General features: G+C 45.9%; 1 protein-coding gene across 3 annotated transcripts in view; it reads left to right on the top strand.

The window, feature by feature from the left end:
* Nucleotides 1–16,971, top strand: part of LOC144950694 (uncharacterized) — a 39,316-nt gene that overhangs the window by 7,889 nt on the left and 14,456 nt on the right. For 2 of the 3 annotated variants that reach the window (XM_078880766.1, XM_078880764.1), the window contains exons 2-3: nt 9,363–9,424; nt 15,470–15,548. In XM_078880766.1, the coding sequence (XP_078736892.1) occupies nt 9,418–9,424; nt 15,470–15,548 (86 nt within the window). In that variant the 5' untranslated portion in view covers nt 9,363–9,417. Of the gene's footprint in view, nt 1–9,289; nt 9,425–15,469; nt 15,549–16,971 lie in introns of those variants that run through there. The other variant, XM_078880765.1, reaches the window with a different exon arrangement.

The following is a 16,971-nucleotide window of genomic DNA, read 5'->3' as shown; positions in this document are numbered from 1 at the left end:
GTCTCCTCGATCTTCTCGAGCATCTTGACTGCCATAGCGCTCCTCTGCTTCTTGTCTGAGGCTGTAAGGGTCTGCAGCGTCTGTATTTTGTATGGGTAAGCCCTGATATCGTTCACCAGCACTCTCCTGCAAGTCTCACGGGACATACCGAGGGACTGACTTCGCTTACGCACAGAGCGTTTCGGACTCTGCTGGAGAGACTCTCTCACACTTTCGACCAGCTCGGCTGTTCGCTTCTTGGGACGTCCCGAGTGGCTTGGACGGTTCTCACTGGCAGCGTTGATGTTCTCCACGGTCCCATACTTCTCGAAGTGGGCCACCCAGTTCTGAATTCTGCTTTTGGATGGAGCCTTTTCACATTCGAACTGACGCATGAAACTGTCCTGGGCTTTCTTAAACGAGCCTGTCTTGTAGTAAAATTTAACACAGTGTATTCTTTGTCCCAGCTCCCACTGGGGTCTTGGTGTACTCACGGTCGTTGATTCTGCCATGTCCTGTAAAATAAGGGCAATCGGTGAATAAATAAAGGAGATATCACATAAAGTGTACACGGGGCCGTTTTTTTTGGGTCGCCCGTCTGAAGTTTGCCAATGAACATCTGAATGATTCAGAGGACAACTGGGTGAAAGTGTTGTGGTCAGATGAGACCAAAATGAAGCTCTTTGGCATCAACTCAACTCGCCGTGTTTAGAGGAGGAATTCTGCCTATGACCCCAAGAACACCATCCCCACCGTCAAACATGGAGGTGGAAACATTATCCTTTGGGGGTGTTTTTCTGCTAAGAGGACAGGACAACTTCACCGCATCAAAGGGACGATGGACGGGGCCATGTACCGTCAAATCTTGGGTGAGAACCTCCTTCCCTCAGCCAGGGCATTGAAAATGGGTCGTTGATGGGTATTCCAGCATGACAATGACCCAAAACACACGGCCAAGGCAACAAAGAAGTGGCTCAAGAAGAAGCACATTTCGATCCTGGAGTGGCCTAGCCAGTCTCCAGACCTTAATCCCATAGAAAATATGTGGAGGGAGTTGAAGGTTTGAGTTGCCAAACGTCAGCCTCGAAACCTTAATGACTTGGAGAAGATCTGCAAAGAGGAGTGGGACAAAATCCCTCCTGAGATGTGTGCAAACCTGGTGGCCACCTACAAGAAACGTCTGACCTCTGTGATTGCCAACAAGGGTTTTGCCACCAAGTACTAAGTCATATTTTGCAGAGGGGGTCAAATACTTATTTCCCTCATTAAAATTCAAATCAATTTATACAATTTTGACATGCGTTTTTCTGGATTTTGTTGTTGTTATTCTGTCTCTCACTGTTCAAGTAAACCTACCATTAAAATAATAGACTGATCATTTCTTTGTCAGTGGGCAAACGTACAAAATCAGCAGGGGATCAAATACTTTTTCCCTCACTGTACATATGTAGCAGCTACTGCATAGCTACTACATATGTAGTAGCCACTACACATGGCTCCGCACTTCTCAAGGGCCCCGCGCTAAATGCTTTCAAGCCATCAATTCCAGTTCAGTGATTCTGCACTTGCTCAATTACTACAGTACTATACCGCCTTCGACTTTTACGAACGGCTGGGTGTTTAAAGTTAGCGATTTGTCGTATTATTTGGCTGTATAGCTAATTAAAAAATACAACTACTTTGCTATGCAAAGGTGCAATCAGGCTCACGTGCCCTGTGGATTGCACTCTCATAGTGCTAATCTCTCATTAACACTGCTGTTGTGCGCATGATACTCTTATGCGGTGACGGAAGCTCATTCATGCTAATCTCTCTCTCCCTAATCTCCCCCATGAACACAACTGACGTGCTTGGGTCCGTGGATGGAATTCATTTCCAGCTCAGACCCCGCTTGCTTGCCCATCGTCACACATATTGTTGTAGCTGCTCTCTCTCGCTGGTTCAGCAGTTACACTGCTGGATTGTATTATTTCCGCCTGAGGATGACCGCTTGTGTTGCGATCGAAACGTCGTGATCTATTTTATTTCATACCTACGTGACTTTACCGAAAGAACCAACGAGTATGGATTCCTGCAGTCACGAAAGCTTAAAATCAAGATTCGCTATGCAAGTTAAATAAATTGTGCTTAAATATTTACGTGATTTTTTTTTTGTGCAGGGCCCCTTTATAACATAAGTAGCCGGTGTTGCCCGATGCAAAAAAGACAGACACACACATCGACCTACACACACAGACATTGACCCACACACATAAAGACATCGACTTTAGATACACACATGGAGTTACACACACATATCGACTCACACACACACATTGACTTACACACACACATATGGACTTACACACACATTTGGACTAACACACACACATATGGACTCACACACACATACACATCGATGTACACACACACATCGACTGACACACAGACACAAACACAGTGACTTACACACTCACATGGAGCCATGCACACACATCGACTAACACACACTCACATCGACTAACACACACATACAGCGACTGACACGCACACTTGGACTTACACACACATCGACGTACACACACAGACATCTGGCGTTGCCCGGGCTAAAAAGACACAAACACACATCGACTTACACACACACATGGACCTAAACGCACACACATATGGACTCAAACACACACACACATCGACTCACACACACACACATCGACTTACACAGCAATCCCCGATGATGCCACAACTAGAGCAATTGTCTCTCTCTGGCGAGCCTTAGCGAGGGGCAGTTTGAAACACAAAGGTCTTCCCAGTACTGGCAGGTGCATCAAGGAAAAAAAAAGACTCGATTTTTGTAGTCTCAATGTCTTCCAAGATTTTCGTGTAGGCTTCTATTTGTGCGTCCATCAGCTTTGGTTAATTTTCATAAATACATTTAAGAAGCTGTAAAGCATAATAGCATATTTGACGTAGGATCTCTTGAGCAAGGGCATGCAGGTTCTCCCTGTAGGGTATTGGTAGTCCCATAGACGTGAGGTATTTACCACCAATGGAGGATGAGGGCCATTTTGAAGATGACATCAGAAAAGTTGAAGTCGAGGTTTGTATTTTGTCATTGAGCTCCGTGGAGGGATGTCCTCACTCACGCCCTCTTTGTCCCGTGGGGTTAGATGGGCTGCAAACTTGAATATTTATGCAGAAGAGCAAAGTCAGTTAGAAAGGGGACTGACCAACAGAAGCTTCTGTCATAGCTTCATGAAGATGGTGATCATGCGCAAGAATTGCACGAAGATTGCAAGCTTCCATGTATATTTGACAGACAACTCCTTCCACTGTTCAGAGGTCTTGGAAAGATTTGTGCCCTTTGGCAACACGAAGAAGCATTGGGAGAAAGTAGGACTGCCGATTGTTGGGATGAACTGTGTAGACTCGTCCTAAGGCATCCGATTCACCGTCAGCAGCACGTCGCTTGCATTTTTTTTTTAGCAGTCCATGTATAGTAGGAGGGAACTTAATGGTAGAGCAGGTTGGCTGCAAATGGGTCACTTGGGCACAAAACAAAGAACGCCACAAGGGTGGTATCTTGTGGAGCCAGGGCCTGTTGTTGGGCATTTCCTTTGGTGACGTAGATGCGTTGACCATTTTGGAGGTGAAGTGCCAAATTGACGACTGGGGGGGGGGCGGTCATGGATGGGTAAGCCAAGAATTCAGCAAATGTCCTCATTGTTGTTGATGTATGTTCCTTGGGAAAAAAGTTTGAGCTCATGCACACTTTGCCCCTCTGTTTTGTAAGGCAAAGACAACCATGTCAGAGCCTTTGTTGATGTATTGGCAAACATATTTGATGGCTGTTTTTTAGTATAGCAGAATTCCACATTAAAGTGGTCCTGGAATATCTTGCACAGAAGAGGGCAGTAGGGAAAGATCCACTGGTTGTGAACCTTAATTAGCGAGTTAGTGGCAGTTCTGAGCGTTGGTTGAAATCCACCATGCTCAGTATTTCTGTGACGATATAGAGGAGTGCCATCATGGGCCGACTGAGTGTCTCTCAAGTAGTTCCGTGGATACCTCTAGGTACACCTGTGGTCTTGCATACATGGCGCATTTGGATAGAACTGGCCACATGGGCCATAGACCAATTGGTTGCAGACCACACAAAACAAATGGACAGGGTCTTGATGGGGGTGAGGTAACTCAGCACTGATAAATGTGTCAATGTGACTTGCATGGATTGTTTCCCTCATCCATAGCGAAATGTGAGCATGAGGAAAAAGACGTTTTTTTGCCACCCAATGGTTGCGCAAGCTACCGCTTGTCTATCCAAAGACGCCGCCTTCGTTGGTCGCAAATCAGCATCATGAGGTCATCAACTTTGAGTTTTAAGACCCTCGCTAAGATGTCATGTCTGTCTGGTGGCTTTTGGTTTGGATAAGGGTAAACCTGGATCTCCGCCACATATATAACCTTGATAATTGTTTTTTACCCTTCTATCTGGCAACAAAACTGACACCTTTTTTACGAGGAGTCATGTTTGCATAGACCACAATACCTGCAGCCATAATGCAAACAAAAAACACGACTCTGATAATGATATGCACTGTCCTTGAAGTTGATTGGTCCACACCCGAGACAGCTTTCCTTAGAGCCTAGTCTCACGTGGGTTGGACCAGATGACGCCAAAAGGCGCACAACTCGAAGACAATGCACCATCAGAGTATGAGAGCTCGGGGCAAGCATTTACACCATTGGAACCTCATTTGCTAGTAAAACATATGCATACATTATCAGAGTTATGTTTTTTGTTTGCATTATGGCTGCAGGTTTTGTGGTCTATGCAAACATGACTCCTTGTAAAAAAGAAGTGTCAGTTTTGTTGCCAGATAGAAGGGTAAAAAAAACAATTATCATTTTTTTACGGGCAAATGAGGTTCCAATTGTGTTTATAACCTTGTTGTAACAGCTCTCTCACTGGTTCAGCAGTTCTACGACTGGATTATTTTTTATGCCTGAGGACGACCGCTTGTGTTGCGATCGAAACGTCGTGATGTATTAATTTTAGTTTAATTGTATTTTTCTACCTACGTGACTTTACCGAAAGAACCAAAGAGTAAGTGAAGGTGATGAAGAGATGGGGCGTGGGCATATTGGCTGATGCACGTCATGGCATCCTGAGCCTTCTCATGCTGATGTAATAAGAGGATATATCCGGCTCACTGACGTATCACAACTCGTCATGGTGATTGGCTCTGCCGGTCCTGGTTTACAGCCAATGGGGGGAAGCCTGGGGGCATGGCCCTGACGTGATGGAAAGGTGACAGCTGTAAGGATTGGTTCTGCTGGCTTTGGCCTCAGCCAATGGGGAGACGAGTCAGGGGCGTGGTCATGGAAGCTGACGAGGGAGCCTGGAACATTCCATGCGAGGCTAACGAGGATTGGCGGAAACGTACCACGTGACCCGGGTATTAAATCGGGGTGGAGACCAACGACACGTGGTCAGAACGGGAACGAACAGAGGGGGGAGGCCACGCGGGAGCGGGGCTCCGAGTTGCCACGTGGCAGTGCGTCTCTCTCTCTCTCTATCTGTCCCTCTCACGCTGCCTATCAGCAGCATGGAGTAAACTGTAAGATATAGTCGAATAAAAGACGAAATCCAGAAGTTGCCTCAACGGGCTGTGAAGAATGAAGGCAAAATAACTAATCAGCCCACATTGTGACCGTTTCCATCTCCTTCAGCATTGATGGCGTCCCAGAGATGAGCGTACTGTCCACACGCAGGCGGTTGGGATTCAGTTGAATGTAAAGAAGGCGCTCACTCTCAGTGTTGGCATACTCATCGACAACATCCTGGTGAAAGAGGTTGGCGCACCATAACATGTGGTTTCCTCCTCTGTCCATGATCACGAAGGAATATAAGTTTTTTTTTTTGAGAGGAGACAGTTTTGTGAGGATGTCTTTGTCCTGCAGCTTTGTAATTGTAGGAATCTTGATGCTGTACCCATCTTGGCCTTGCGACAGGAAAACGTGTTATTGTAGGGCATCGTAGGCTCTGTTCGTGTCAGGAAATCGTGCGATGGTGTTTTCTTGGTATGGAAGAACAATGTATCCCTCACAAAGCACGGTCAACAATATTTGGGGCATTGAACCCCCTTGCGTGCTCCACACTTTGGTAGAAAGTAAAGGTGCGGTACGGCAACATTTAAATGGGTGATGTTCCCACGAATGTGTCGAGAAGTTCCGACGGACACACTCTGAGACGGAGGTAAGATTAAGGGCTTTCGCCAGGGTTTATTAAAGCTGTTACAATACTACACAGCAGGGTACACAACTCCCAGGGGCTAGGGGTCCTACTCTGAGTCCGGGTCCCTGCCGGCTAGCTCCGGTCTCTCTCTCTCGTGTCGGATCGTGGACTCTGCCGACTCCACCGAGCGGAGAGAGAAGCACCTCTACGGCTACCACCGGCTTCTCCCCAGACTCACCACTCGATCCCTCTCTCTACCCCTGGTCGCCTCTTCACCCTGCTTACTCTACCCGTTCCCACAGTGACCCCGCTTACGTCACGGGGTCTCCCTTAAGTACCCTAGGAGACGTGACGTCATCGCACTGAACGGCACACCTGACGTCACGTCCCCATTTTACTCCTCTACAAATGTGCCAAAACGATAGACGAAATGCAATGGGCTCTAGCTAAGAAAGTCCACCGTATTTCGCAGTATAACAAATTAATCGGCATCGCAGAACTACGCATCAGTAAATAGCGGGACGTGAGCGATCGAAACAATAGAAATGCATTGAAGAAACAAGCAGAAATAAGTCAACATTAAAGAGCAGCAGTACGTACAGGTAAGGTGAGAAGCAGGCGACAGTCTAGATTATAGACTGCCAGTATGCCGACTCAATGACATAAGCATTGCTACAGTCGACATAAAAAGCTGGCAATACGGGCAGCAGCTGAAAAAGCAGGACACAGTCGACATGAAAGGCTGGTAGTACACTGAGTGAGGTAAAGACACAGGCAACAGATTATAAACTGGCATACACTCATAATGGCCAAAAGCTAAGTTAGCAGTGTAGATTATAGAATGGCAGTGCACTGACGTTAATTAATGAGCAGGCAGCAGGCCACGGCACAGACTGGCAGTACACCGTCGCAGCGTCATGAAAGCACAGCTAAAAAAGGAAATATTTAGAAACCTAATCATGAAAAATTAGTTTTCTGCATACAAACATTATTGTAATATCTGCCAACTTATTTGTTTCACAAAAGTAAACAATGAACCAGAGTTCTTATCTGCACACAAACATTATTATTGTAATATTTGCCAACTTAGTTGTTTCATAATAGTAAACAATAAACCTGAGTTCTTAGCGAAAGATTCAATACAATTGTACTTTACATTGCCGTGGTGAGGCCTAGTCCCATGCAGAGCCCGCGGCCTCGCCTAGATTTCCCAGCCGGAGGAGGTGACACATTGCCAGGCTGGGGGCTGGGCCGCTACCCCCCCCCCCCCCACCATCCCCCCGCCCGAGCTACAATAATACTATCTAAGCGCTATAATATTAGTATCTACCGACCCTATAGTATTAAGTGCACACATTGGGGTGGGGGGGGGGGGGAGAGAAGAGGACATTACACTTTGATGAATTTACCATCAGCGTTGCGTGTATTTTACTTTCCATTTTGAACGGGAATGAGAAAGCCCCCCCCCCACCCTCCACCGATGACGCGCGAGCGTTGCTAGGGGCAACCCCCGGGCAGCTTTAGCGGCTCGGGGAAAATAATTAAATAGAGAAAAATAACACTAAATTGTTAATTTAACTACTTAAAAGTTTACGGACGGGAAAACGGCATAGCGCTTGCCCACCGTGGGGCTTATGGCGTGCTGCCTGGCAAAACATTTTCTACGTCAACCCCACGGTTTGAGAGCCAAATCCTTCGCAAGCGAGCGTGCGCAGACGGACAGACAGAAAATGCCTTTTACAGTGAAACCTTGGATTGCGAGTAACTTGGTGTGCGAGTGTTTTGCAAGACGAGCAACATTTTAAAGTAAATATTACTTTGATAAACGAGCGATGTCTTGCAATACGAGCAGTACGTACAGTATACGCGTTGTCTGCCGAGCGTCACGTGATCACAACTGAGCCGATGGTTCTTCTCTCTCTCGCTGCGGGATTGTGGGTAATCGTCTCCCATGCTCGGTCTCAGTCGACGTGCCTCACTCGTATAGTCAACATCCGTGCGAGTGTACAATACTGTTTACTGTAGTGTTGGGACCACGTGTGTGTGCCTAAAGCATTTTTTTTATTTTGTGTCCAAGTGTAGTGACTGTTCTTTAGTAATTGTACTGCAACAATGGCCCCCTCCTCCTCTCCTCTCTCTCGTCTCCCTCACACCAGCCACGATTACATTTAATGAATACATGTGATTTACGTTATATTAAATTTAAATTAAAAAAATATAAAGGTACAGTCTTCTTGGTTCTTTCGGTAACGTCACGTAGAAGGGAAGTAATAAAATAATAAAAATAAAACATAATAAAATAATATATTTTATTATGTTTTATTTTTATTATTTTAAAATAAAATAACATATTTTATTATGTTTTATTTTTATTATTTTATTACTTCCCTTCTACGTGACTTTACCGAAAGAACCAAGAAGATGAATCCCTGCAGTCACGAAAGCTTTAAATCGAAATAAAGGTACAGTGTTTTGTATTAATCATTTTTATATGAATATGTTGGGGTTTTGGAACGAATCATCTGAGTTTCCATTATTCCTTATGGGGAAATTCGCTTTGATATACGAGTGCTTTGGATTATGAGCACGTTTCCGGAACGAATTATGCTCGCAATCCAAGGTTTCACTGTATAGGTGCTCGCAATCCAAGGTTTCACTGTATAGGTAAGAAGATGCTACAGAACCCGCACTCCCTTAATCCGGCACTGAGTGGGCCTTCTTACCTGGTCAAAAAAAAAAAATTCTGAGTCAAGTTCTGAGCGCGGTGCGTTAACCATTGCGCCACCGCTCCCCCCCCCCACCGCACTCACGCAGCTAAAATACCTTCACACTCTCGTCACTAATCGCTTGCAAGTTGAAGTCATCATCATCATCATCGCAGTTGTTATTGTTGAGCTGCGTCGGTGGAGGCGGTGGTTTAATGACGATTGCTGTAAAGTATTCCCAACTCTCAATGACTGCTGCTACTGTTGCTGCTGCTGCTACTGCTGCTGCTACTGCTGCTGCTGCTACTGCTGCTGCTACTGCTACTTCTGCTGCTGTTACTGTTACTGCTGCTGCTACTGCTGCTGCTACAACTACTACTGCACTCCTGAAACTACTATTCCTGTAACTCCTGCTGCTGCTGCTACTGCTGCTGTTGCTACTACTGCTGCTGCTACTGCTGCAGGCTGAGTTGAAGCTGCAAGCCGAGGTGGCCACGCGCTCCCCAAGACGCAGTCACGATGATCGGTAAGATGACGTACACACACACACACGTGTACACACGTGTACACACACACACGTGTACAAACACACATACACACACACATACACGTGTACAAACACACATACACACACGTACACACACATACACGTGTACACACACACATACACACACACATACACACACATACACGTGTACACACATACACGTGTACACACACACGTACACACAAGTGTACACACACACATACACACACACGTACACACACACACGTGTACACACATACATACACACGTGTACACACATACATACACACACACACGTACACACACATACACACACGTGTACACACACACGTGTACACACATACATACACACACGTACACACACACACACGTACACACACATACATACACACACGTACACACACACACGTGTACACACATACATACACACACGTACACACACACACACGTACACACACACACACGTACACACGTGTACACACATACATACACACACACACACGTACACACGTGTACACACATACATACACACACGTACACACACACACGTGTACACACATACATACACACACACACGTACACACACACACGTGTACACACACACACGTGTACACACATACACACACACACGTGTACACACATACATACACACACACACGTACACACACACACGTGTACACACATACATACACACACACACGTGTACACACACACACGTGTACACACATACATACACACACGTACACACACACATACACGTGTACACACATACATACACACACACACGTGTACACACATATACACACGTGTACACACATACATACACACACGTACACACACACATACACACGTGTACACACATACATACACACACACACGTACACACACACGTGTACACACACACACACGTGTACACACATACATACACACACGTACACACATACACACACACACACACGTACACACACACACACTTGTACACACATACACACACGTACACACGTGTACACACGTGTACACACACATACACGTGTACACACACACGTGTACACACATACATACACACACGTACACACACACATACACGTGTACACACATACACACACGTACACACGTGTACACACGTGTACACACACACGTACACACACACACACACGTGTACACACATACACACACACGTACACACATACACGTGTACACACACATACACACACACGTACACACACACACGTGTACACATACACACATACACACACGTACACACACGGGTACACACACACACGGGTACACACACGTGTACACACATACACGTACACACACATACACACACGTACACACACACATACACACACACTCACGTGTACACACATACACACGTACACACACACGGGTACACACACACGTGTACACACATACACGTACACACATACACACACACCTACACACATAGACACACACCCACCTACACACACACACCTACACACACACTTAGACACACACACACCTAGACACACACACAGACACACACACACCTACACACACACACCTACACATAGACACACACACACACACACCTAGACACACACACCTACACACACCCCTACACACACATAGACACACACACACATCGACACACACACATAGACACACACACACACCTACACACGCACACCTACACACACACATAGACACACACATAGACACACACAGACACACACATAGACACACACATAGACACACACACAGACACACACCTACACGCTTGCACGCATCCAGAACTGGTTTAAATCCTCGATAACATCAGCTCGCAAAGCCAAAGGTGCCCCGTGTAGCCTGCACGGGCCTGCTGGGGCAAGTGCTGTTAGCGAGCACCTATTAAGGTGGGATCGGCACGCCCTATGAACGAGCTGGCGGTGTTGTCCAGCAACAAGCCTGCCCGCCTTTGTCTCCCTTCTGATGGTGTCCACAAGTGTGCTCGGCAATTTTTTGAGGTTTAGTCAACCTCTGAGGAGTTGAGTCAACCTCTGAGGAGTTATGTAGTAGTATATACAAATGCAGTAGCTACTACATATGTAGTAGTAGCTACTACATATGTAGTACTACAAATGTAGTAGCTACTACATATGTAGTAGTAGCTACTACATATGTAGTACTACAAATGTAGTATATACAAATGTAGTAGCTACTACATATGTAGTAGTAGCCACTACATATGTAGTACTACAAATGTAGTATATACAAATGTAGTAGCTACTACATATGTAGTAGTAGCCACTACATATGTAGTACTACAAATGTAGTATATACAAATGTAGTAGCTACTACATATGTAGTAGTAGCTACTACATATGTAGTACTACAAATGTAGTATATACAAATGTAGTAGCTACTACATATGTAGTAGTAGCTACTACATATGTAGTACTACAAATGTAGTAGCTACTACATATGTAGTATATACAAATGTAGTAGCTACTACATATGTAGTACTACAAATGTAGTAGCTACTACAAATGTAAACGCTTTCAAGCTATCAATTCCGGTTCAGCCATTCGGCACTTGCTCTATTACTATAGTACTATACCGCCTTCAACTTTTATGAACGACTGGGTGTTTAAGGTTAGCGATTTGTCGTTATTATCTGGCTGTATAGCGAATGAAAAAATAGAATTACTATACTGTGCAAGTAAAAAACAAGTTGTGTTTAAATATTTGTGTTTATTTATTTAGTTAGGACCCCTTTATAACAAATTCTACAGGTACCTTAATCCGGGTCGTGTGTATGTGTGTGTACGTGTGTGTGTACGTGTGTGTGTGTGTACGTGTGTGTGTACGTGTGTGTGTACGTGTGTGTGTACGTGTGTACGTGTGTGTGTGTGTGTACGTGTGTGTGTACGTGTGTGTGTACGTGTGTACGTGTGTGTGTGTGTGTACGTGTGTGTGTACGTGTGTGTGTACGTGTGTGTGTACGCGTGTGTGTGTGTACACGTGTGTGTGTGTACACGTGTGTGTGTGTACGTGTGTGTGTGTGTACGTGTGTGTGTACGTGTGTGTGTGTACGTGTGTGTGTGTACGCATGTGTCTGTACGTGTGTGTGTACGCGTGTGTGTGTGTACACGTGTGTGTGTGTACACGTGTGTGTGTGTACGCGTGTGTGTGTGTACGTGTGTGTGTACGTGTGTGTGTGTACGTGTGTGTGTGTACACGTGTGTGTGTGTACACGTGTGTGTGTGTACGCGTGTGTGTGTGTACGTGTGTGTGTACGTGTGTGTGTACGTGTGTGTGTACGCGTGTGTGTGTGTACACGTGTGTGTGTGTACACGTGTGTGTGTGTACGTGTGTGTGTGTGTACGTGTGTGTGTACGTGTGTGTGTGTACGTGTGTGTGTGTACACGTGTGTGTGTGTACACGTGTGTGTGTGTACGCGTGTGTGTGTGTACGTGTGTGTGTACGTGTGTGTGTGTACGTGTGTGTGTGTACACGTGTGTGTGTGTACACGTGTGTGTGTGTACGTGTGTGTGTGTACGTGTGTGTGTGTACACGTGTGTGTGTGTACACGTGTGTGTGTGTACACGTGTGTGTGTGTACGCGTGTGTGTGTACACGTGTGTGTGTGTACACGTGTGTGTGTGTACGTGTGTGTGTGTACACGTGTGTGTGTGTACGTGTGTGTGTGTACACGTGTGTGTGTGTACACGTGTGTGTGTGTACGTGTGTGTGTGTACGTGTGTGTGTGTACGTGTGTGTGTGTACACGTGTGTGTGTGTACACGTGTGTGTGTGTACGTGTGTGTGTGTACGTGTGTGTGTGTACGTGTGTGTGTGTACGTGTGTGTGTGTACACGTGTGTGTGTGTACACGTGTGTGTGTGTACGTGTGTGTGTGTACGTGTGTGTGTGTACGTGTGTGTGTGTACACGTGTGTGTGTGTACACGTGTGTGTGTGTACGTGTGTGTGTGTACGTGTGTGTGTACACGTGTGTGTGTGTACGTGTGTGTGTGTACGTGTGTGTGTGTACACGTGTGTGTGTGTACGTGTGTGTGTGTACACGTGTGTGTGTGTACGCGCGTGTGTGTACGTGTGTGTGTGTTCGTGTGTGTACGTGTGTACGTGTGTACGTGTGTGTGTGTACATGTGTGTGTGTACGTGTGTGTGTACGTGTGTGTGTGTACGTGTGTGTGTACGTGTGTGTATGTGTGTACTTGTGTGTATGTGTGTACTTGTGTGTGTACATGTGTGTGTACGTGTGTGTGTACTTGTGTATTTGTACGTGTGTGTGTACACGTGTGTGTGTGTACGTGTGTGTGTACTTGTGTATTTGTACGTGTGTGTGTACACGTGTGTGTGTACGTGTGTGTGTGTACGTGTGTGTACGTGTGTGCGTGTTTGTACGCGTGTGTGTGTGTACGTGTGTGTGTGTACGTGTGTGTGTATGTGTGTGTGTATGTGTGTGTGTACGTGTGTGTGTACGTGTGTGTGTGTACGTGTGTGTGTGTACGTGTGTGTGTACGTGTGTGTGTACGTGTGTACGTGTGTGTATGTGTGTACTTGTGTGTGTACATGTGTGTACGTGTGTGTGTGTGTACGTGTGTGTACATGTGTGTACGTGTATGTGTGTGTACGTGTGTGTACATGTGTGTACGTGTATGTGTACTTGTGTATTTGTACGTGTGTGTGTACACGTGTGTGTGTGTACGTGTGTGTGTGTACGCGTGTGTGTGTGTACGTGTGTGTGTGTACGTGTGTGTGTACACGTGTGTGTGTGTACGCATGTGTCTGTACGTGTGTGTGTGTACGCATGTGTCTGTACGTGTGTGTGTGTACGTGTGTGTGTGTGTACGCGTGTGTGTGTGTACGTGTGTGTGTGTACGTGTGTGTGTGTACGCGTGTGTGTGTGTACGCGTGTGTGTGTGTACGTGTGTGTGTGTACGTGTGTGTGTGTGTACGTGTGTGTGTGTACACGTGTGTGTGTGTACGTGTGTGTGTGTACGCGTGTGTGTGTGTACGCGTGTGTGTGTGTACGTGTGTGTGTGTACGTGTGTGTGTGTGTACGTGTGTGTATGTGTGTGTACACGTGTGTGTGTGTACGTGTGTTTGTGTGTGTACGTGTGTGTATGTGTGTGTGTGTACGCGTGTGTGTGTGTACGTGTGTACGTGTGTGTGTGTGTACGTGTGTGTGTACGTGTGTGTGCGTGTGTGTACGTGTGTACGTGTGTGTGTGTGTACGTGTGTGTGTGTACGTGTGTGTGTGTGTACACATGTGTGTGTGTGTACACGTGTGTGTACGTGTGTGTGTACGTGTGTGTGTGTGTGTACGTGTGTGTGTGTACACGTGTGTGTACGTGTGTGTGTGTACGTGTGTGTGTGTGTACGTGTGTGTGTGTGTACGTGTGTGTGTGTGTACGTGTGTGTGTGTGTGTACACGTGTGTGTACGTGTGTGTGTGTGTGTACGTGTGTGTGTGTGTGTACGTGTGTGTGTGTACGTGTGTGTGTGTGTACACATGTGTGTGTGTGTACACGTGTGTGTACGTGTGTGTGTACGTGTGTGTGTGTGTGTACGTGTGTGTGTGTACGTGTGTGTGTGTACGCGTGTGTGTGTACACGTGTGTGTGTGTACACGTGTGTGTGTGTACACGTGTGTGTGTGTACGTGTGTGTGTGTACACGCGTGTGTGTACGCGTGTGTGTGTGTACACGTGTGTGTGTACGTGTGTGTGTACGTGTGTGTGTGTACGTGTGTGTGTACGTGTGTGTGTGTACACGTGTGTGTGTGTGTACACGTGTGTGTGTGTGTGTACGTGTGTGTGTGTGTGTGTGTACACGTGTGTGTGTACGTGTGTGTGTACGTGTGTGTGTGTACGTGTGTGTGTACGTGTGTGTGTGTACACGTGTGTGTGTGTGTACACGTGTGTGTGTGTGTGTACGTGTGTGTGTGTACGTGTGTGTGTACACGTGTGTGTGTGTGTGTACGTGTGTGTGTGTGTGTACACGTGTGTGTGTGTGTGTACGTGTGTGTGTGTGTGTACACGTGTGTGTGTGCGCCACAGAATCGCCGTGTCCAGACACCGACGACCACTACTGCTTCCACGGAGTCTGCTTCATCATGGAGAACCGCAGGTTCTGCAGGCGAGTGAAGGTCTCCGCTTTACGACGACCCACATTCACGACTTGAACGTCTTCTGACGCCGCTCGGAATTGCATTTGAACGGAGCCGTTTCTCGTTCCACGACTTGGCTTGGATAACATTTCGTTTTGGGTAATTCTTGAGTGGGGTTTTTATTCGTGGATTTTCTTTTTGGTATTTTTGAGTGGGGGTTTTGTGGATTTTCTTTTTGGTATTATCGAGTGTGGGTTTTTGTGCATTTTCTTTTTTTGTATTCTTGAGTGGGTTTCTTGTGGATTTTCTTTTTGGTTTTCTTGAGTGTTTTTTGTATTTTCGAGTGGTTTTTTTCTGCATCTTTCTGAACTTGGTTCGCCTCGTTCGTTGATTGCTGGTAACGATGTCAATCCGACATGGGATGTCAGAAACCTCGGGCGTTCAGTTTGAACAGTCATTGTCCGTTGAGGCACATTTATCGATCGTGTAGATTTGAAGTTTTCATTGCTGCAGGGATCCATACTCTTTGGTTCTTTCGGTAAAGTCACGTGGGTATGAACTCAATAAAATAGATTAAATTAATTAATTAAATCACGTTTCGATTGCTTGTGTTGCAATCGAAACGTCGAGATTTAATTATTTATTTTATCTATTTTATTTATTTTATACCCACGTGACTTTACCGAAAGAACCCAAGAGGATATTGATGGTGGTCAAAATGTCCTTTATCCACCTTAGAAATACAGCCAGAATGCATCGCTTCCCGTCGCTTCCCGTCGCTTCCCATCGCTTCCCATCGCTCCCCATCGCTCCCCATCGCTCCCCATCGCTCCCCATCGCTCCCCATCGCTCCCCATCGCTTCCCATCGCTTCCCATCGCTTCCCATCGCTTGCCATCGCTTGCCATCGCTTCTGATGACTTGGGAGACACCGGTCTATGCCTTTGTGTTATCCCGACTCGACTACTGCAACGTCTACCTAGTTGGGATATCGAGCAAAGTGCCGGTCAGACTCCAGCTTGTTCAGAATACAGTCGCTCAAGTGCTGACACCAAGACCGGAATTATAATTATTAATGGAGGGGCACATCCCCCCCCAATATTCAAATATGCTCAAAATGTCCCCCCCCCCAATAAATTGCTATAAAAAATAGCTATGCTATGTAAATAAAAACAACAATTTGCTAAACCTTGGCCACAATCTTAATTTAGGAGCTTTCGTGACTGCAGGAATTATTCTTTGGTTCTTTTCGGTTAAGTCACGTCTAAAAATAAAATAATAAATTAAAATAACATATTACGACGTTTCGATTGCAACACAAGCAATCATCATCAGGTATAAAAGAAATAGCAACAAAAATCTAACTAGAAAACTATAGACAGACATACAAGCAGACAGACATCACAACGGCACACAGAGAGAGGACACAAATCGGCACACAATATCTTGACTT

This window comes from Lampetra fluviatilis, chromosome 59, assembly GCF_964198595.1.
Source record: "Lampetra fluviatilis chromosome 59, kcLamFluv1.1, whole genome shotgun sequence".
Classification (NCBI taxonomy): Eukaryota; Metazoa; Chordata; class Hyperoartia; order Petromyzontiformes; family Petromyzontidae; genus Lampetra; species Lampetra fluviatilis.
The sequence above is the reverse complement of the archived record's forward strand: the minus strand, read 5'-3'. Positions and strand labels throughout refer to the sequence as shown.